The sequence below is a fragment of the Orbicella faveolata genome, unplaced genomic scaffold (genome assembly GCF_042242905.1).
Source record: "Orbicella faveolata isolate gen_17 unplaced genomic scaffold, um_ofav_v1 contig_48, whole genome shotgun sequence".
NCBI lineage: Eukaryota > Metazoa > Cnidaria > Anthozoa > Scleractinia > Merulinidae > Orbicella > Orbicella faveolata.
The window spans coordinates 10,931,966-10,955,000 of record NW_028301578.1 but is presented as its reverse complement, the minus strand read 5'-3'; the positions used below and the strand labels follow the sequence as shown (position 1 = coordinate 10,955,000).

General features: G+C 39.5%; 2 protein-coding genes across 2 annotated transcripts in view; both read left to right on the top strand.

The window, feature by feature from the left end:
* Positions 1-3,585, top strand: part of LOC149096505 (uncharacterized) — an 11,665-nt gene extending 8,080 nt beyond the window's left edge. The window contains exons 3-5 of the mRNA XM_089280907.1: positions 732-1,157; positions 1,522-1,532; positions 3,129-3,585. Of these exons, the coding sequence (XP_089137033.1) occupies positions 732-1,157; positions 1,522-1,532; positions 3,129-3,584 (893 nt within the window). The 3' untranslated portion in view covers position 3,585. The remainder of the gene's footprint in view (positions 1-731; positions 1,158-1,521; positions 1,533-3,128) is intronic.
* Positions 3,586-6,639: 3,054 nt separating this feature from the next.
* Positions 6,640-22,935, top strand: LOC149096504 (E-selectin-like). Its single transcript, XM_089280669.1, has 9 exons — positions 6,640-7,046; positions 12,707-13,090; positions 14,153-14,338; positions 15,116-15,310; positions 15,818-16,003; positions 16,192-16,377; positions 16,738-16,923; positions 18,513-18,695; positions 19,518-22,935. The coding sequence occupies exons 1-9, from the start codon at positions 6,785-6,787 to the stop codon at positions 19,904-19,906; spliced, it is 2,157 nt and encodes a 718-aa protein (XP_089136795.1). The 5' UTR covers positions 6,640-6,784; the 3' UTR covers positions 19,907-22,935.
* The last annotated feature ends 100 nt before the right edge of the window (positions 22,936-23,035 follow it).

The window sequence follows — 23,035 nt, the reverse complement described above, 5'->3', positions numbered from 1 at the left end:
CGTTCACGTGACCGTGATGTACGGGTATTATTATTCTTCTTTGTAGAGAAGTGAGAATTTAGCGGCTAAACAAGAAGTCTAAGTTAAAATGGATACATTTTTTTTTTTTACGTACAGTAAACTTAGAAAATTTGCTTTATGCCAAATAATGCGCATCATTTTCACTTTGGGGGAACATGCTAATGAGAAGAGTGAAATATCAATCTAATATTTTATACTCTTTTCAATAAATTTATTTGACATGCTCAACGAAGAAATTTAATTTTACTGGAGTTCAATGCTTCCGAGATTTCTTTCCATCAAGTTAGGATTCAAGCCAAGAGTGGATCGTTTTGTAGAGAGGCTCGATCCTATACGGGCGAGACATTTATAAGTACACTTACTTATTTGGAAGGGACGGCAAATTCAAATTATTTTAAAACATTATAACGCATTATGTTCAAATTCATGGTGTGTCACTTACTTCCAAGAGCGTCAATCCCTGCTCCAGGCATAGTCCGGGACTTTGATTCAAGGCTGGCTCTGTAAATTGGGTGTAAAAACCACAATGTTCTGAGTGAAGCAGACAGTGTTTAAAAACAAAAATACTGAACAATGTCAACAATCCAAGATGATCGCTTTTGTCATTTTCACTCATCACTCATTTAGTTTTAGTTATTTGTCACTACAGTTCAGTAAAGAAATGCAGTTTTGTCGTTTAGTGTAGTCAACTGATGTGTCCTTATTTACAGTAGATGGATGTAAAAATTACACAATCCTGAGTGAAGCAGACCGCGCTCAAGGACAAATAGTGATCAACACCAGCAGTTATAGATGCGATAGGCATGACCTGGTACCAGGTTGGTATCGTTTCCAGGGAGCTGCTGGAGATCAGATGGCGGACAAATGTGTTCCCACGAATTACTGCGGTACTCAACATCCAGGTTGGCTTAATGACACACACCCGACAGTTGCTGAAGGTGTGGTCACTCGTAAAGTCTGTTATGATTACTGGGATAATAACCGGCACGGGTCAACCAAATGCTGTTACTGGACTAACAATATAAGAGTCAGGAACTGTGGAGCGTTCTTCGTGTATGAGTTACAAAAGCCGCCTGGTTGCAATTTTCGTTACTGTGGTAACGCCAGTAGCGCAGGTAATTTGCCTTGTTTGTTTTGTTGAGTTTGTCCGTCAACAATCAATCATCAAGCAATCATCATTATCAATCATCAAACAAAGCTTAAAAACATTCTCCAGAGGTAGTTCAGTTTCATCCTAACTTTTCGAGTGTAAGGTGGCTGTGAACGCCTGCGGATGACAATAAAGCTCTATCTTATTAATCTGATCACAACTCGTGTTGGTATTACGTAACATGTGTGTCTAGAGAAACTTCCATGTTACGCAATTCTTAGCGTATTTGTAGAAATATCAGAATCATTTCTATCCTCTAGTTCTTTATCATTAACAACCGACATATATCTGCCTTCATTATTACTACGAAAAAGGTACTTTTGCCTTTTTATTCACTCTCTCAACCCCAGCAGCGGTTTCCGTAACAATTTGGCGCAAAACTTAGCTTTCTTGTAAGAAAGCGAAAAGCGGTTTTGTTCTACGCTTTCAATTGTCGTTGCATTGAGACGATAATGACCAAATGCAGATTAATAAACTCCGACACCGAAGAACACTCTACAATAACTAGCTGGGTTAAATTCAAATCCCTAGAGCTTAGCATGTTTGCTTTAGAGATTCTGGAAAGTCTCCCTGCAAACATGGTGGCCCATCAGGCCCACGTTCATCTCCGGTTTATTAGACTACAATTGTTTATATATCTTTTTTAAAGTAAGAATACTTGTGGGCAACACGCATAAACAACTAATGATTTTGTATAACTGAGTTTATTAATCGACCGGTTTCGTCTGCTGTTGAGATTTCGTCAGGATCAAACTACAACTGAGATACAAAGATGCAACTTATTTTATACTAAATATTGGTAGTACAAAGTACGCTTCTACATGTTCTCCGTGTTTCTATCGAGTTATAGAAACACTTGTGAAAGTTTATGACAACTCCAAAAAGCTGTGGAAAAACTGCGGCTCGCAAACTGATAGCCAATAAACAGCAATTCCAGTACACACTACTCGCGAGAGTACGCACGGTACGATACGAAGCACGTCTCATCACAATAAAGCCGAAGCTCCGAAAATGTAAAGCGTACAGAACCTCTCTATTTCTCAACACACGCGAAAGAAAAACTGCGAACAAAGCCAGCGCGAGGCAATCATTTCATTCAATACTTATTACATAGTTACTCAATTAAAACACTTCATTGTAAACATTGATTGTGGAGAATAAATAAATAATCAAAAAAAATTCTAGTGATACTAGGTTGAGGCTTTGCCTCATAATAAATTCTGAGATTCATTTTTTTTGACGTCGAATATTGTTCACTTGACCGTGATACACGCATAATATTATTCTTCTTTGTAGAGAAGTGAGAATTTAGCGGCTAAACAAGAAGTCTAAGTTAAAAAGGATACAATTTTTTTTTTTTTACGTACAGTAAACTTAGAAAATCTGCTTCATACAAAATAGTACACATCATGTTAACTTTAGGGGAACATGCTAATAGGAAGAGTGAAATATCAGTCTAATATTTTATACTCTTTTCAATAAATTTATTTGACACGCTCAACGAAAGAAATTTAATTTTACTGGAGTTCAATGCCTGCGAGATTTCTTTCGATCAAGTTAGGATTAAAGCCAAGAGTGGATCGTTTTGTAGAGAGGCTCGATCCTATACGGGCGAGACATTTATAAGTACACTTACTTAGTTGGGAGGGAGGGAAAATTCAAATTATTTTAAAGCATCATAGCGCATTATGTTCAAAGTCATGGTGTGTCACTTACTTCCAAGAGCGTCAATCCCTGCTCCAGGCATAGTCCGGGACTTTGATGCAAGACTAGCTCTGTAAACTGGGTGTAAAAACCACAATGTTCTGAGTGAAGCAGACAGTGTTTAAAAAAAGGTATTGAACAATGTCAACAATCCAAGATGATCGCTTTTGTCATTTTCACTCATGACTCTTTTTGTTTTAGTTATTTGTCACTACAGTTCAGTTAAGAAATGCAGTTTTGTCGTTTACTGTAGTCAACTGATGTGTCCTTATTTACAGTAGATGGATGTAAAAATTACACAATCCTGAGTGAAGCAGACCGCGCTCAAGGACAAATAGTGATCAACACCAGCAGTTATAGATGCGATAGGGATGACCTGGTACCAGGTTGGTATCGTTTCCAGGGAGCTGCTGGAGATCAGATGGCGGACAAATGTGTTCCAACGAATTACTGCGGTACTCAACATCCAGGTTGGCTTAATGACACACACCCGACAGTCGCTGAAGGTGTGGTCACTCGTAAAGTCTGTTATGATTACTGGAATTCTCACTGGTACGGGCCAACCAACTGCTGTTACTTGAGTAGCAATATAAGAGTCAGGAACTGTGGAGCGTTCTTCGTGTATGAGTTACAAAAGCCGCCTTATTGTGATCTTCGTTACTGTGGTAACGCCAGTAGCGCAGGTAATTTGCCTTGTTTGCTTTTTTGAGTGTGTCTGTCAACAATCAATCATCAAGCAATCATCATCGTCGATCATCAAACAAAGTTTAAAAACATTCTCCAGAGGTAGTTCAGTGCCATCTTAACTTTTCGAGTGTAAGGTGGCTGTGAACGCCTGCGGATGACAATAAAGCTGTATCTTATTAATCTGATCACAACTCGTATGGTATTACGTAACATGTGTGTCTAGAGAAACTTCCGTGTTACGCAATTCTTAGCGTATTTGTAGAAATATCAGAATCATTTCTATCCTCTAGTTCTTTATCATTAACAACCAACATATATCTGCCTTCATTATTACTACGAAAAAAGGTACTTTTCCCTTTTTATTCACTCTCTCAACCCCAGCAGCGGTTTCCGTAACAATTTGGCACAAAACTTAGCTTTATTGTAAGAAAGCGAAAAGCGTTTCTATTCCAGGCTCTCAATTGTCGTTGTATTGAGACAATAATGATCAAATGCAAATTAATAAACTCCGACACTGAAAAACACACTAGAATAACTAGCTGGTTAAATACAAATCCCTAAAGTTTAGCGTATTTCCTTTAGAGATTTGAGAAAGTCTGCGTACAAACATGGTGGCCCATCGGCCCGACGTTCATCTCCGGTTTGTCAGACTAGAATTATTCACAGATCTTTTTTTTTAAATAAGAATACTTGTGGGCGGCACGCAGCAACAACTAATGATTTTGTAAAACTGAGTTTATTAATCGCCCGGTTTCGTCTGCTGTTGAGATTTCGTCAGGATCAAACTACAACTAAGATACAAAGATGGAACTTATTTTATGCTAAATATTGGTAGTACAAAGTACGCTTCTACATCATTTTTGTTTCTCCGTGTTTCTATCGAGTTATAGAAACACTCGTGAAAGTTTGGGAGAACTCGAAAAAGCTGTGGAAACACTGCGGCTCGTGTTCCCACAACATTTCTCGTTCTACACATTTTCTCCCAAACGTCCACTCGTGTTTCTATTACTCGATAGAAACACAGTACATGTTTTCCATTTCTTACTGAAATCGATAGATATTTAGAACTACCTTAAGTTTAGCCGGTTACCTAATACTGTCGACTAGTTTTCACCGGAACAAGAGAAATTTTGATATGGCTATTCGATGAACGGACAATTTTATTCGCAGTTCCACTAACCTAACCAACCACGGTTGCCTCTACCGGTCGCTTCAAAAAAATTATGACTGATGGTATTGATCAACACGCCAACTGAATAGCCAATAAACATTAATTTCAGTACACACTACTCGCGAGAGTACGCACGGAACGGTACGAAGCACGTCTCATCACAATATAGCCGAAGCTCCGAAAATGTAAAGCGTACAGAGCCTCTCTATTTCTCGACACACGCGAAAGAAAAACTGCGAGCGAAGCCAGCGCGAGGCAATCATTTCATTCAATACTTATTACATATAACGATAAAGATTAGCGAAAAAACTGGGCAACGACGTTTCGGTGTCATCCTGGCACCATTTTCAAGTTAAAAAATATTTGTGCGAAAAGTAAATTAATTTATACCAATGGTAGAGGTGCGAAATTGTGTGCGAAAGTGTTCAGAAGCCGTAAAATTGGCGATGATCTCAAAGTACAAGAGCCAAAACCACCTTTGATCAATCAACAGTGCGTTGTTTATAACTATATATGTGATCTGTGTGATGCAGAATACGTCGGTTACACTAGCCGTCATCTTTACAAGCGCATTGAGGAACACCGATTTACCGCCATCGGAAAACACCTTCAAAATGAACACCGAGTTGATACAGTTGGTGACCTGACTAACAACTTTAAGATCCTAAAGAAATGTCAGGGAAAGTTCGATTGCTTGATCCACGAAATGTTGTGGATTCGCAAGAAGAAACCGAGCCTTAACACACAGTCAGACTCCATTCGCGCAAAAGTATTTGTTTAGGCTTTGAACAGACACTGAACTCATTACCAGTGTTTGACACCTCATTGGAATGAACATGAACATTGAACAGCTATCTTAATCTTAATTTATTCAATTTCGCACCTCTACCATTGGTATAAATTAATTTACTTTTCGCACAAATATTTTTTAACTTGAAAATGGTGCCAGGATGACACCGAAACGTCGTTGCCCAGTTTTTTCGCTAATCTTTATCGTTAACTGTATTTCCAAATTTAATCTTATAAGAACTTATTACATAGTTACTTAATTAAAACACCTCATTGTAAACATTGATTGTGGAGAATAAATAAATAATCAAAACAAAAATTCTAGTGATAATAGGATGAGGCTTTGCCTCATAATAAATTTCGAGATTCATTTTTTTTGACGTCGGTTATCGTTCACGTGACCGCGATGCACGCATATTATTATTCTTCTTTGTAGAGAAGTGAGAATTTAGTGGCTGAACAAGAAGTCTAAGTTAAAAAGGATACATTTTTTTTTTTTACGTACAGTAAACTTAGAAAATTTGCTTTATGCCAAATAATGCGCATCATTTTCACTTTGGGGGAACATGCTAATGAGAAGAGTGAAATATCAATCTAATATTTTATACTCTTTTCAGTAAATTTATCTGACATGCCCAGCGAAGAAATTTAAATTTACTGGAGTTCAATGCCTGCGAGATTTCTTTCCATCAAGTTAGGATTCAAGCCAAGAGTGGATCGTTTTGTAGAGAGGCTCGATCCTATACGGGCGAGACATTTATAAGTACACTTACTTATTTGGAAGGGAGGGCAAATTCAAATTATTTTAAAACATTATAACGCATTATGTTCAAATTCATGGTGTGTCACTTACTTCCAAGAGCGTCAATCCCTGCTCCGGGCATAGTCCTGGGCTTTGATGCAAGGCTGGCTCTGTAAATTGGGTGTAAAAACCACAATGTTCTGAGTGAAGCAGACAGTGTTTAAAAAAAGGTACTGAACAATGTCAACAATCCAAGATGATCGCTTTTGTCATTTTCACTCATGACTCATTTTGTTTTAGTTATTTGTTACTACAGTTCAGTAAAGAAATGCAGTTTTGTCGTTTAGTGTAGTCAACTGATGTGTCCTTATTTACAGTAGATGGATGTAAAAATTACACAATCCTGAGTGAAGCAGACCGCGCTCAAGGACAAATAGTGATCAACACCAGCAGTTATAGATGCGATAGGGATGACCTGGTACCAGGTTGGTATCGTTTCCAGGGAGCTGCCGGAGATCAGATGGCGGACAAATGTGTTCCAACGAATTACTGCGGTACTCAACATCCAGGTTGGCTTAATGACACACACCCGACAGTCGCTGAAGGTGTGGTCACTCGTAAAGTCTGTTATGATTCCTGGGATAATAACCGGTACGGGACAACCAACTGCTGTTACTGGAGTAACAACATAAGAGTCAGGAACTGTGGGGCTTTCTTCGTGTATGAGTTACAAAAGCCGCCTTATTGCGATCTTCGTTACTGTGGTAACGCCAGTAGCGCAGGTAATTTGCCTTGTTTGCTTTTTTGAATGTGTCCGTCGACAATCAATCATGAAGAAATCATCATCATCAATCATCAAATAAAGTTTAAAAACATTCTCCAGAGGTAGTTCAGTGCCATCTTAACTTTTCGAGTGTAAGGTGGCTGTGAACGCCTGCGGATGACAATAAAGCTGTATCTTTTTAATCTGATCACAACTCGTATTGGCATTACGTAACATGTGTGTCTAGAGAAACCTCCATGTTACGCAACTCTTAGCATATTTGTAGAAATATCAGAATCATTTCTATCCTCTAGTTCTTTATCATTAACAACCCATATATATCTGCCTTCATTATTACTACGAAAAAAGGTACTTTTCCCTTTTTATTCACTCTCTCAACCCCACAAAACTTAGCTTTCTTGAAAGAAAGCAAAGGAAGTTTCTGTTCTACGGTCTCAATTGTCGTTGCATTTAGATAATAATGACCAAATGCAAATTAATAAACTCCGACACCGAAAAACACACTAGAATAACTAGGTGGGTTAAATTCAAATCCCTAGAGCTTAGTGTGTTTGCTTTAGAGATTCGAGAAAGTCTGCGTACAAACATGTTGGCCCATCGGCCCGACGTTCATCTCTGGTTTGTCGGACTACAATTATTTAGAGATCTTTTTATTTTAAATAAGAATACTTGTGGGCGGCACGCAGCAACAACTAATGATTTTGTAAAACTGAGTTTATTAATCGCCCGGTTTCGTCTGCTGTTGAGATTTCGTCAGGATCAAACTACAACTAAGATACAAAGATGGAACTTATTTTATGCTAAATATTGGTAGTACAAAGTACGCTTCTACATCATTTTTGTTTCTCCGTGTTTCTATCGAGTTATAGAAACATTCGTGAAAGTTTGGGAGAACTCGAAAAAGCTGTAGAAACACTGCGGCTCGTGTTCCCACGACATTTCTCGTTATGCACTTTTCTCCCAAACGTCCACTCGTGTTTCTATAACTCGATAGAAACACGGTGCATGTTTTCTATTTCTTAAATCAATGAATGTTTACAACTACCTTAAGTTTAGCCGGTTACGTAATACTGTTGACTAGTTTTCACCGGAAAAAGAGAAATTTTGATTTGGCTATTCGATGAACGGACAATTTTATTCGCAGTTCCACTAACCTAACCAACCACGGTTGCCTCTACCGGTCACTTGAAAAAAATTTATGCCTGATGGTATTGATCAACACGCCAACTAATAGCCAATAAACATTAATTCCAGTACACACTACTCGCGAGAGTACGCACGGAACGGTACGAAGCACGTCTCATCACAATATAGCCGAAGCTCCGAAAATGTAATGCGTACAGAACCTCTCTATTTCTCAACACACGCGAAAGAAAAACTGCGAGCGAAGCCAGCGCGAGGCAATCATTTCATTCAATACTTATTACATAGTTACTCAATTAAAACACCTCATTGCAAACATTGATTGTGGAAAATAAATAAATTATATGACAAAAAATTCTAGTGATACTAGGTTGAGGCTTTGCCTCATAATAAATTCTGAGATTCATTTTGACGTCGGTTACCGTTCACGTGACCGTGATGCACGCATATTATTATTCTTCTTTGTAGAGAAGTGAGAATTTAGTTGCTAAACAAGAAGTCTTAACTCAAAAAGGATACAGTTTTTTTTTACGCACAGTAAACTTAGAAAATTTGCTTCATGCAAAATAATGCGCATCATTTTCACTTTGGAAGAACATGCTAATGAGAAGAGTGAAATAACTATCTATTGTTTTTTTCTCAAGCATCTGAGCGGGCCGGAATCCAAAATCCTTGAATTTGATTGGCTAATGATACGCACGTGACCGGTCCAGCTTTTTACGATACAGCCCACGGGCCGGGTTTTTTTCCCGCTGCCTAAATTTCGCTCCTAAAAGTTAGCGGTAATCGTCAATCTTTTGCCTTTTTTACACATCCATCGACGATTAGTCAACGCAAGTTTATCTCTGTTCACTTTAAAATGGCAAGGAAAGTCACTGTAAGTAAATTCAATTGAGTGTTTTAAAGTTGTGAGAGTTTGCTTAATTGCTTGTAGCTTGGCGCTGCAATGGCGCGTAATCCTGTGTTTCTCCCGCCGTAAAATTTGAGTCAATTTCAGTCGAGTTTACCTCTCTGATCGTTGCTGTATTTAGAGGAATTGCTGTGGAATACACTTAACGAATTCCCTCGCTTTCTGCTATTCAATTTATGGTAGAAAAGTGACGAAATGATTTTAGAAGCAACGACTGACAGAAATTGTTTTTGTAGTAAGACTTCAAACTTCGCACGAAATTTCACACCGCAAAAACTGGCGAGCTTAACTGGTGAAATAAATGCAACTAACACAAAGTAGTTCGAAAAAAATCTGTTTTTTAATACATCTTTCTTTGTCTACTATCTGAGTTACTCGCTCGTTGCCAAGATTTTTTACAAATCGTTAGTAGACGGCGCGCAAGCCGATTCAATGACAAAAATTGCGTAAACAAACCCATTTGTAATCTGCAAAACCAATTTACTGCATTTTCAAGACCTCGGTCACAGTTTTTCACCATACGGACCTCCCAGCCGTCAAATAACATATGTATATATTTTATACTCCTTTCAAGTAATTTATTTGACATGCTCAACGAACGAAATTTAATTTTACTGGAGTTAATTGCCTGCGAGATTTCTTTCGATCAAGTTAGGATTCAAGCCAGCTGTGTATCGTTTTGTAGAGAGGCGCGACCCTATACAGGCGAGACATTTATAAGTATACTTACTTATTTGGGGGCGAGGGCAAATTCCAATTATTCTAAAGCATTATAACGCACTATGTTCAAATTCATACTGTGTCACTCAATTCCAAGAGCGTCATTCCTGCTCCGGGCTTAGTCTGGGACTTTGATGCAAGGCTTGCTCTGTAACCTGGGTGTAAAAACCACACAGTTCTGAGTGAAGCAGACAGTGTTCAAAAAAAATGGTATTGAACAATGTTAACAATCCAAGATGATCGCTTTTGTCATTTTAACTCATGACTCATTTTGTTTTAGTTATTTGTCACTACAGTTCAGTTAAGAAATGCAGTTTTATCGTCTACTGTAGCCAACTGATGTGTCCTTATTTACAGTAGATGGATGTAAAAATTACACAATCCTGAGTGAAGCAGACCGCGCTCAAGGACACATAGTGATCAACACCAGCAATTATAGATGCGATAGGGATGACCTGGTACCAGGTTGGTATCGTTTCCAGGGAGCTGCCGGAGATCGGATGGCGGACAAATGTGTTCCCGTACATCACTGCGGTACTCACTATCCTGGTTGGCTAAAGGACTCACACCCGACAGTGGCTGAAGGTGTGGTCACTCGTAAAGTCTGTTATCAAGACTGGTATTATTACTGGTATTATTACTGGTACTATTACTGGTATTGGTCAAGCAACTGCTGTCACTGGAGTAACAATATTAGAGTCAGGAACTGTGGAGCTTTCTTCGTGTATGAGTTACAAAAGCCGGCTTATTGCGATTTTCGTTATTGTGGTAACGGCATAGCAGGTAAGTTGCTTTATTTCCTTGTTTGAGTGTGTCAGTCAGCGACCAGTCATCAGTCAATCATCATCATCAATCATCAAACAAGGTTTAAAGCATTCTATAGAGGTGGTTCAGTGCAATCTTAAATTTTCGAATTTAAGATGGCTCTGAAGCCCTCCGAATGACAATAAGGCTGTATCTTATCAATCTGAGCATAATTCTTACTGGTAATACGTAACATATGCGTTTACAGAAGCTTCCATGTTACGCAATTCTTACCGTATTAGTAAAAATATTACAACCCTTCTTATCCTCTAGTTCGTTATCATGAACATCCAACATTTATATTGGAGAGCAGGAATGGTGCAGTGGTGAGAGCGCTCGCCGGCCCGGGCTCGATTCCAGCCCGATGCCATGTGTGGGCTGAGTTTGTCGTTTGTTCTCGACTTGCTCCGATGGTTTTTCTCCGGGTTCTCCGGTTTTCCTCTTTCCATGAAAACGAACATCTCCAATATACAATTCGAACGGGATAGAGGACCCGCATGAAAATCGGCTAAGGGTGATGTGGTTTCCTCTCTAAATATCTGCTTTAATTTTTTCTACAAAATACGGTATTTTTCTCTTGTCATTTTGTCTGTAAAAGGTATCAAGTGTACTCTCTCAACCCCAACACCGGACAACTTACGTACACTCCATTGTCTCTGTCTCTGAGCATTGTCGTTCAGAGTGAGACAAAAATTAGGGAGCTTAAGCAATGACAACGGCGACCCGGAGGACAACGCCTCTTAAAAAGTTAATCTATATTTTACCCTGGAATTTCGGAATTGTTTAGATCTGTTTAGTGCGCCTATCAATGGCAGAAGTTGCTCAAACTAAATATGTAATGCCAGAGTTCAGTGCCATTAACAATACAAAAAATTAGCCGCCGTCTTTGGCGTCCTCTAAAATATGCAGAACTTAGAACTTTCACGTTGCTGTTTTGCGAAGGACGGCTGAGACGTGCACAGCCATTGTTCTGCTTATTAAGCCTTTTGTTTGGTGGCGTTCTCGTTGTCGTTACCGTCGTGGTTTGCTTAAGGTCGCTATAATAACCAAATGCAAATAATTAAATTCCAGCCACGTGGGGACGTCGACATCACACCTATTTGTGCCGCAAACAAAAAAACAAACCTACCGTGTCACTGGAATTTTTTTTTCTTCTTAGACCCAATTTATATGTCTCGGGTACCCGAGACAGCCCTCCCCCGAGTTACCCCGGCTAAGGTAGCTTTTAGCTCATTTCTTTGCAAATTCAACCCAACGTTTACATTAGGATCGCAAAGCCGTCCCAGGGGGCGAGACAACTCGGGTGAGCGAGTTGTTTCGCCTCAGAGGGGAAAGTAACCCTGGCAAGCGGGACAACTTTTCTTCAAAGAAATGCTTTTTTTCGCCTAACCGGGACAACTCTCGGCGTGATATGTGATCGAATGACCAAGGAAAAAGCAAAGAAAGAGGGATATTTGCACACTTCATTATTCAAGAAGGGTTATGAATAATCATGCAGGGTCAACTTTGACTCGGCCTACAGGGACTACGTTTTCACATATCAACGCTCGGGGAGGGTTGCCTCGGGTACCCGAGACCATATAAATGGGGCCTTAAAAGGTACCTTAATTAAAACACACCGGAATAACTAGTTGGTTGAAATTCAAATCTCTAGAACTTAGCGTGTTTGCTTAAGAAATTGGCGAAAGTGTGTGTGCAAACATGGTGGCCCATCAGGCGACGTTCATCTTCGGTTTCTCAGACTGCAATCATTTATAGATCTCTACTCCAAACTTAATGGAAAGCTAGTTCACCGCAAGGTACTCCTCCAACATTTAATCACAATATCCCTGCATCAGGATATTTTTTAAACTCTCCTGCTTGCTAAACATTTATCAATCTTGACCAAGAGATTATCAAGGAAAGAGAGTGAATCACCCATATAGGCCTTACACTCAAGGTAATCCCTCTTAAGTAGTTTTTAGACATTATACCCAGTTCTTTATCAATTTTGACTCACTCGGCTTTGTTATTTGTCACCTACCAATCAAGAAACGCAGTTGTGTTGTTACTGTAGCTAACTGATGTGTCCTTACTTATAGTTGATGGGTGTAACAATTACACAGTCCTGAGTGAAGCAGACCGCGCTCAAGGACACCTAGTGATCAACGCCAGCAATTATAGATGCGATAGGGATGACCTGGTACCAGGTTGGTATCGTTTCCAAGGAGCTGCTGGAGATCAGATGGCGGACACATGTGTTCCCGAGCGTCACTGCGGTACTCGCTATCCAGGTTGGCTTTCTGGTGCACACCCGACAGTCGCTGAAGGTGTGGTTACTCGAAGTGTCTGTTTTTCATACTCAAACATCTGCTGCAGAAACGGGTATGAAACTATCAGAATAAAGAACTGTGGTGCTTATTTCGTGTACGAGTTACCGAAGACGTACTACTGCCCAGCTCGGTATTGTGGTAACGGAATCGCAGGTAAGTTTCTCAGGATTTTTTTAATTATTTCAGACAGCAGCCAAAACATCAAGTTACAGTTATGATTTAACGCGTTTTTACTGCTACGAAACAGGTTAAATTGATGCTTGAATTAATGGTATTCTTTTGGAGAAAAGATGACTGTCGAAACTGACCGCTTAACCCATTAGACTCTCGAGCCCAACGGAAGGGGGGTGGAGGGGGGCCTACATATAAATGTGGCAGGGTTACTCTTCGAAAAATTCAAACTATGCCCCTAACTGACAAATACATTAATCCATCTGTAAATAAATTTTCAAGAATATACGCCACACTTATCTAAACCATCAGCAAAGTATATATAGGACGGCATTTCTCAATGTCTTTAAATGCGATCTTGAAAAATACCTTGATGGATATCAACATTAGCTTTCTGCTCTGAACACCGTAAGCGATACAAAAGTTCTTAATGGGCCATTTCCTAGTTTCCTTTTGCCTCCATTTCAAAACGAGTTCTCATGCAAAATCTGTAGGCCACACACATTTGCGCATGAATGGTTTTGCACATAACCACGTTTTGATACAGAGGTAAAAGGAAACTCGAAAATGACTTATTCAAATCCTAAGTGACACGACATGGATACTAAGCCTTTGGTAACGAAAACAAGTAGTAAGTGAGTAAGTAAGTATGTAAGTAGGCAAGCAAGCAAGTAAGTAAGTAAGTAACTTTATTTCAACTCGGGTTGATGAGGCTGATTAGGCCCGTAGCGATACAGTCATTCCGAGAAAAATATATAAAAAAAAGTTTCAAAAAAAAAAATTGCATGATCAATTAACGACTAACATTCTAACTATATCAATAAATAAACAATAAACAGTCCTAGATCTTAAAATTATTACGAACAGTGTATCATAGAAAACTGTACATCGCAAATTTAGCTCTCTTACAGCATTTATAAATTCCTTGTCTTCTCCAAAAGAACGATTTTTTTCGGACACTTTACCAAATGCATAGTTACTTTTACTCACGGCAGGGTCAACTGTTCTTTTAAATTATCTTTGTGCTCTTTTTTCGCACTGCAGCGTACACTTGTCACGCGCTTACTGTTCCATCCAATGGAATAAAATTTGGATGCCCAGAGAATGCAACAACGTACAATGATACAGTCTGTCAGTTCTCGTGTAATGATGGCTATATAGGGTCTGGGTCTCAAGCAAGGAGATGTCAACACGATGGAACTTGGAGTGGACAAGACTTCACTTGCCAAAGTATGTAAAACATATTGCAATAAGGATTTAAGTAATGACTACATCTCCTGACTATCGATGATAGAGCCAAAACAGCAGATATCATAAATTTATGGACCCAATATGAGCGAAAGGCCAGTGACTTGTTCTGGTAAAAAAATCTCGTGCCAAGAAGAGATTACCGCAATTAATACATTATGGCGTAGCTTGTCAGCTTTTTATGTTATATCCATAAAAGAGAGCTTTTGCTGTCTAAAAGTACACTTAACCTCTTCAAGATAGTAACTTGTTGTGGTACCCCAATCTCGAGACAAGAACAGGCTATTGTAAATAATCTACTGAGTTGCTTGTCAGCTCTTTATGTTTCGTCCAACAACAAGAAAAGTAAAAAGAGATTTCGTTATCTATATAAAAATCCACTTAAACTCTTTATGAGCAAGTTTTCAAAGAGTTCTTTTCACAGACAATATAGGGAATCCATCATAATCAACTCTTGATTTACCAAGAGTGATTGGTATCCATATTCTCAATATAATAGCGGTGCGCTGTCAAGAACACAGACGGATGAGAATCAACGTCGTCATCAACTAGGGAGAGCATGTTATATATTGCAGAACGATTTATGAAATAACATTTAAAAGAGTACAGGCGGTTGATATTTGATTCATTGTTAGAGGGAGATTACCAAAACTTATATTATAATGAATAAATATATCAGCATTCTTAAATTTCTATATGTACCAAAATTATCCTTACGAGAAATAAAAGTTTTAAGCTCTTTCCATTTTTCCTTACCAGTTATCAATTGCACGTCCCTGACGGTAAACCCAGGAGGTCCCCTGCGCATGAGTAGCTGTGATGATCATTATGGAGCACAATGTAACTTTTCCTGTGCAATTGGCTATCGTTTGAATGGCTCGTCAACAGTCACATGTGTTGCTCCTTGCAACCAACATCCTGGAGAGTGGAACAATACAATACCCAGATGTGAAGGTAAACTCGAAAACTAAACAACTTATAGACTTATGCGAATTCTCCCAATACAGTTATAGAGTTAACACTTAATGACTGGTCTCGAGGGGAACAATGAATTTTGTTTCCCAAGAATCTCAAGTCATCAAGGGATTTGTTATACAGCGAAGCAAATAGGTCAAACTGGTGGAAAACAAATAATCACTTCATTGACAAATGACGTGCAACAGCGGTCAACATTCGCGGGTCACAGTAAACTGTTTCCCGTTTGACGTCATAGTTTTCGCAATGTTGCCCGCTCATGGCACTTTGATGGAAACAGTTTCATTGTTAGATGTCATGTGACCATGAACTAGCTAATGAATGGGCCCGTTGTAGTGGGAAAAATATAACAAATATCTTTACATAAACGTTGCCACGCGGCTACATAATTAAAAAGAAGGCCTTATCATTATTGACGCAATGCGAGACTTTTTAAACTTTCGTGTTGTAGTATAACTTGCTTCTTATTATAATTTCATACTGCAGTGAACACGTGTCCAGCGCTGCCTGCACCGTCCAATGGTACAAGACTTGGATGTCCATGGAATGCAACAATGTATTATGATACTGTCTGTCAGTTCTCGTGTAATGATGGCTATATAGGGTCTGGGTCTCAAGCAAGGAGATGTCAACACAATGGAACTTGGAGTGGACAAGACTTCACTTGCCAAAGTACGCATTTCACTGACGATTTTATTTACGACTTAGTAGAGGAATGCCTTTTTTCGAGTCTAGTCAAAACGTTGCGAGTTTTTAACATCAGCTTCTCACGTTTTATACACAACATTCGTGTTATACATAGCATTGCATAATTTTCTTTGCATTTTTTTATTATCAATATATGTTATATCTTTTTCAAGTGGTCACGTGTCCAGCGTTGCCTGCACCGTCCAATGGTACGAGACTTGGATGTCCATGGAATGCAACAATGTATTATGATACTGTCTGTCAGTTCTCGTGTAATGATGGCTATATAGGGTCTGGGTCTCAAGCAAGGAGATGTCAGCACAATGGAACTTGGAGCGGACAAGACTTCACTTGTCAAAGTATGTATTGCAATGAAGATTTTAATGAAGTCTGTATACAAGCCAGGTGGCCAACGGGACCGGAGCTAATCCTGGTTGGCGTAGAACGAATTTACTAAAAATATTTCTATTCTCCCCGGCTGGTATTCTAGTCCATCGCGGGGATACCCCCAGAATTAAGTTCGCCGGTACCCATTTATACACCTAGGTGGAGAGAGGCGCTTTCAGAGTTAAGTGTCTAGCCCAATAACACAACATAATTTCCCCAGCCTGGGCTCGAGCCCGGACCGCTCGATCCAGAGACCAGCGTAGTAACCATGAGGCCACCGCGCCTTCCACGAAGATTACAATTACTAAATACTATATCATTTCACATTGCAGTGGTCACGTGCCCAGCGTTGTCTGCACCGTCCAATGGTACAAGACTTGGATGTCCATGGAATGCAACAATGTATTATGATACTGTCTGTCAGTTCTCGTGTAACGATGGCTATGTAGGGTCTGGGTCTCAAGCAAGGAAATGTCAACACAATGGAACTTGGACTGGACAAGACTTCATTTGTCAGAGTATGTTCCTAAAACTCTGCGATAATTGCACAAATTCTGATTGCTATGATCTTCTGTCCACAAAATAAGTGCCACCATTAGGGTTTAATTGTTTCTTGAGGATTACTTAATTGTTTAAAACATCAGTCAGTCTATATCTCTTTGACTCTGACTAAATAGCTTCGATAGTCGACAGTGCATGCCTTGTTCCATCAGTTAACAAAGTGCAAAGAAATGGATCTTTTACAAATACGATCACATGGTACAAAAGCTAGCATCTTTTATGACAAGCTACGTTCAATTTTCACTCTCATTTTGCATCCCGCCTAAGCCATGTTTTGACATTCAGAGTAGACCATTTTCGTATATTCGGTACTGGACTGGAGCTACCTTGCAGCTGAGGCTAATGCTGGGAGTCTTTTCAAATGCAAATGACATTTATCTCTTTTTAATGATATTCCCCCGCATGAGCCTCCATTGCAAGCTAGTTCCAGTCCAATATCGAGAATACGAAAATAACCTATTGCGGATTCTCTACCACGTGACCATTTGTTGCAAAATGCCCATTGGCTCTTTTTAATTATTGTCTTGTTTTTTTAAGTCGTCACTTGCCCTTCACTGCCTTCACCCCTTAATAGGGTGCGATATGGTTGCACTGGGAATTCATCAGAGTATCCAAACGACACTATCTATAGATTCTCGTGCATTGATGGCTATAAAGCCATTGGTTCTAGCGTACGAGGATGCCAGCAGAATGGACTTTGGAGTGGAGGAGAGTTTTCTTGCCAAAATACGTGCAAGGGAGGATGAAATAACTAACAACTAGACTACTACCCCAAGTTTTCTAAGTGCGATGCTCAAAGAGAAGCGGGCGGGTGCACTATTACTCATTGAAAACGAGGACTAATAGTGTAATTGTTTAAGTATAGACTATCACAAGAGAGTCGTTTAAAGCCTGCAATTGAAGACTTTTTAAGCTAAAATTCCAAAGCAATTTTGCAATGCAAAATGCAAAAATGCGCGTAATCAAGATTTATCAGCGAATAAACAACAATGAGACGACCATTCAGATATGTGTATTTCCATGTGTAGGACGTGGAGAATGTGTAATAGATCGTTGTGGAATTCTTTTTGAGTACGGGCAGGACGAGGTGTGGTTAAACTTGAGGTCTTCACGTATGGGGCAGAACAAGCAGAGGGCAGTTTTATGGGAGTTTTTCCGGGGGCAGGTGGTCTTCTGTTCACGGTGTGTTTGATGGGCACCAGTCTTTTCGAAGAAGAGCTAGCTTTATGTCTGATCATCCTGCTAGAATACATTCTTTCTAGGAAGCTCAAAGAGCCTCTGCCTGCATAGCAAAAAAGTAAATAAACTCTGTAGAGATAGTTTTTTCAGCAATAGATGCGTTAGATAAACTTACATTAGATTTTTGCGAGCTTCGCCGTAAGTAAAATGTTTATTCATTTTTAATCGACTTTAAGGTCACTACAGATCATCTTGACAGAGGCTGTGTTGCACTTTGTTTCCTGACATTGTTTGGCGGCAACAACACGATGTGACCCGCCAATCATGTAATTAATTAATCATTCATTTACATGTGTTTTCTATTTAGTTGTCACGTGTCCGACGCTATCAATACCAACCAATGGGGAGCTATTGGGATGCAATACAACAGAGATGTTGTACAACAACTTGTGCAGATTTTCTTGTAATGAAGGATCTGAGGCGTCGGGTTCGATGATCAGAAGATGTACAGAAAATGGAACATGGAGTGGAACCAACCCCGTCTGCACAGGTATTTACCGTTTCGTTTGTATTAAAGAATTCGTTTACTTAGAGCGGATTTTACTTGAGTGTCGAAAAGTTCTTGGTTTAGCATTACTACGATCGAGCTTCACGATTGGCTTAAATCAGAAGTGGAAACCAAAACCACTCGTGACTCACCAAAACACGCTTTCCCAGGAATTGCGTCAGATACATGAATTTGTAATTAAGGGTGTTCCATTTGACTTTTGAGCCGGGGGGTGGGGGTAGGTGAACAGGCACGAATATTTTTAAACCCTTTCATGCACTAAGAAATTTTTTTTCTCGAGACGTGTGTATGCATGATATTCATATCTCCATATAACATACTTTTTTCAACTCACTTGAGGTGCGTGACTCTTTTTTGCAGGGCCGTCTGCATAAATGTTTTTGTACAATTATGCTTGCAACATATTGTTTCTACAAGATCACCCACCTTCCCTCAAAAGTCAAGTGGTCCAACCCTTTTTTTATGTTTTGATCTATTCCTGGACTGTATCCTTTGTGACTGGTTACATTTTGGTTTTACGACACTCGGTTGAAAACCGCTCTGTTTAGTGGAAGATTTAGTTTTCACGGCAATAGCTGTAAATTTCATCAATTTAGATTATTGCGAGATTCGTTAGTAAAATATATTAATTCATATTTAATTCACTTTCATTTTTGTTACCGTCGCTTTCGTGGTTGCGTGAGGCCCAATCACCTTGACGACGGCCACGTTACTCACTTTCTTTTCTGACGTTCTTTCATGACACCAACACGATGTAACTATGCAGAAACTGTTGTGTAAACCATTGATTTACCACCCATTTAGCTGTCACGTGCCCGACCTTATCACCACCGTCTAATGGCGAGCTATTAGGATGCAATACAACAGAGATGTTATACAACACCGTGTGCAGGTTTTCTTGTAAGGAAGGATTTGAAGCGAAAGGTTCAGTGGTTAGAGGATGTACAGAAAATGGAACTTGGAGTGGAACTGACCTCGCCTGCAGAGGTATTCCGCATAGAAGCGGTTTATCAGTAATATCAAGTCATGTGTCTAATGCATTATTAGAGATTTGTGGAATACGAAGCAATCTTCCAGTGCCTGCAAATTTAAAATTACTTTTTGTGTCTACTTTTAGTTTTGTATTGAATAACACTAATGCAGCCTGGTTAACCAATCAGCGCCAAGGTTTTCTTTTCTCCACCAGTCATTAACATGCAATTTTTCTCGAGTCCTAGATCGTAGTCAGGGGCACCCAACGACCGTTTTCTCTCAAATGCTTTTAAACGCTGTTTTAGGTTATCTGGAGTAGTTTTAAAGCTCTGTAGGTTAATTTTAGGTTGCGCTAAAAAATTTTGTCTGTTCGGTTATTCTAGGGGAACTTGAATATTCTCGAATTTATTAGGGCTTTTTCGTCCATTCCCCGAAAACCTTAGGTCTTATCGCCTTTCCGAAAATGATAGCTGACCTTTTTTCGGTACCTAAAACGACATTTTTTACAATTCGAAAACAACAGACATTAAATTTCTCATATCACGAAAGTTCGAGGTGACAATTCTCTTCAGAAAATCAGAGGGGATTAAAGGCCTTCCGAACAAATAATTTACCGAAACGATCCGTTGGGTGCCCCTGTCGTAGTGGCTCAATCGTAACAAAGATTGCATTTAACGTATCGTGTTTGACAGCATTCGTTACAGCGGTAATATCATGCAAAGGTTTTACCGGTTACACGTTTTCCTGAGCTTCCCCAAATCTGATCACTTATTGTTTCTTTGCGGCTGCTTTCGGATTGGTGTAGAAATAACTTCGGTCAGCTGCAACTGTAAACGGCAGTCATGAACAAATCATTCTAGTAAGTACTTTATATTTGTATGCGTTCTATCTCGAACGCCGTTCTGATTGGCTTCTCTATTGTCTATTCTGTTGTTGATAGCGAGTAGCTCAGCAGTGTGCGTTTGTTAACAAAATGGCGGCGCTTGCTTGTTTTTGCGTTTTGAGGTGTCTGTGAAGAGGATTTAGATAAAGTTTTGAACGACTGGTAGATTTATACTAAAATAATAAGCGTGATAGAAATCTAGAGCTCATAACCTAATTATTAAATATATTGGAAGAGAATGGAATATCTGTGCGGTAATTTTTAGGCCTTAATTAAGGCAAGTATTAAACGGAGCCTGGGTAAAAATTATTACACGCTTTTAAATTTGACCTTCTTACACATTTTCATATCAACCTATTAATGCGGCCGTGACTCGACATTCGTTCGACTCCATAATACCGCATTGTTTTAGCCTGTATCTGTCATTGATCTTTTATTTTTTCTCGTTGTATTAAAAGAAACTGTGCTATTCATTTCACACTTTGATTAGTCGGTAATCTCTTTCGAAATTTGATTACTCTCTACTTGTGAAGTTTCGGTGTCAACCCGTTGCTTAATGCACAAAACAATTCATCTCGTGTTGTTTGGCGATCTTGGATCATTAATCAATGGATGCAACATCGCCAATCAGCCATCTTGTTCGCCTCGATTGCAAGATCGCAAAAGTCGATCTTCAATCGTTGCCTCTGAGGCTACGCGCTTGATCTTGTGCATATTACAGATGCATGGATCAATCGATAGCAGATCGTATAGAGATATCTTATCGCAGAAAGATCAATATATGATCGTCGCTTTAAATAATATCGTCAATAGATCTCTATTTCGCAGCTCGCGTACTTCGAGATGAGGCCCATTAGCGATACATTCACTGTTGTTGGTTCTTTGTTATACTTGAGACACATTCCGTTTAGACGGACTTGGGCGAGAGTTTTAGCGCGTACAGTCTGGTAATACGTCTCAGTATAAATACAGACACAAGAGCGATTACACGTCAAGACGAGCTATCTGCCTTAGTGCGTCTTGGCCGCGACGGGTCATCCGTCTGGATGTAAAAGACGAGCATCAGACGAATTATGCGTCCGGAGGTTTTAACGTGTCTGCAGCACTGAAGTCAGGCAGAGGACAGATAATTCGGCGTCAGGGCTAACTATTTTCTTTTCTTGTGCAGCTCGAACCGATGCTTAGTTCGTCGTAGACGCATAAAACAGCAGACGCATGATCCATCTGGACGGATTAATGCGTCCCCAGTGTAAAGAATACAAATCACTGAAACTGATAAAACGGGTTTCTCCTTTTTATAACTAGCTTTGTTCCAATGTATTGACTCTCTTGCTATTTCCTTGGTTTTGCAGAATGTATATTTCCGTACTCTATAACAACAGGTATCTTCTGTTTATGACAAGCTTTGTGTGGATCGATTGACTCTTGTTATTTTTTCTGGTCTTGCAGAGTGCATATTTCCGTACTCTATAACAATAGGTATCTTCTGTTAATGACAAGCTTTGTGCCAATGTACTGACTCTTTTGTCATTTTTCTGATTTTACAGAGTATCAATTTTTCTTCCTCGTAAAGTGTCGCTGGAGTGTCACACTGAGCTGTCGTCATCTTTGATATCAAGAAATGTTCTGTCTGTAAAGATCCCGAATGTTTAGTTGGAGTTTAGAAGATGCATATTCCACATTGAATAAGACATGATCTTCAAAGTTAATTAAGTTCTTTATGCTTTGACATTGTTGTTGTTGTTGTTGTTGTTGTTCTTCTTCTTCTTCTTCTTCTTCTTCTTCTTCTTCTTCTCCTTCTTCTTCTTCTCCTCCTCCTTCCTCTTCTTCCTGCTCTTCTTCTTCGTTTTCGTCTTCTTCCATTTTCACGCATTTTCACGCTTGTTTAGCTGTACAGGTACTGATTTTATTCTTAAGTTACTTGCAGGACATACGAAACTTCAGCTGTTTACCGAGCACTAATCTGAATGCATCTTCAGTCAACTTCTTCGGGGAACTTGGGGACGTCATTGGCATCCAGTCCAGTTTGCTTGGAGTCGAAATGGCCGTACTTGGTGGCAAGCAAATGTCACGGGACATTTATTAGTAAAACATAGATATCTCTCTGATTAGGAAGAATCTCGATGTTGAGACCGTAAAGCCAATCACACAGCTGTTTGCAATCTGCTGTTAGAACCAAGCCCTCAGAGTTAATGTTGTAAAAATGCGACACTTGAGAATTATTCTTTTAACTATGTAAACTAGGTTGAACTGTTCAAATGCTATTGGCTGCAGACCATATATGACAAATAGCCTTTTAGTACAATCTTGGAGTTCTGCATGTAACTGCATGAGAAAAGGCCACAAATAAAATGACTTGCTCCTTGAGCGAAGTCCTGATCCACTTGATATAAAGATCTTGGTTAGAAGCAGGCCACCTCTCGCTCACCTCTCGCTCAATTCTTTAGCAGGGAAAAATCTCCTGCTA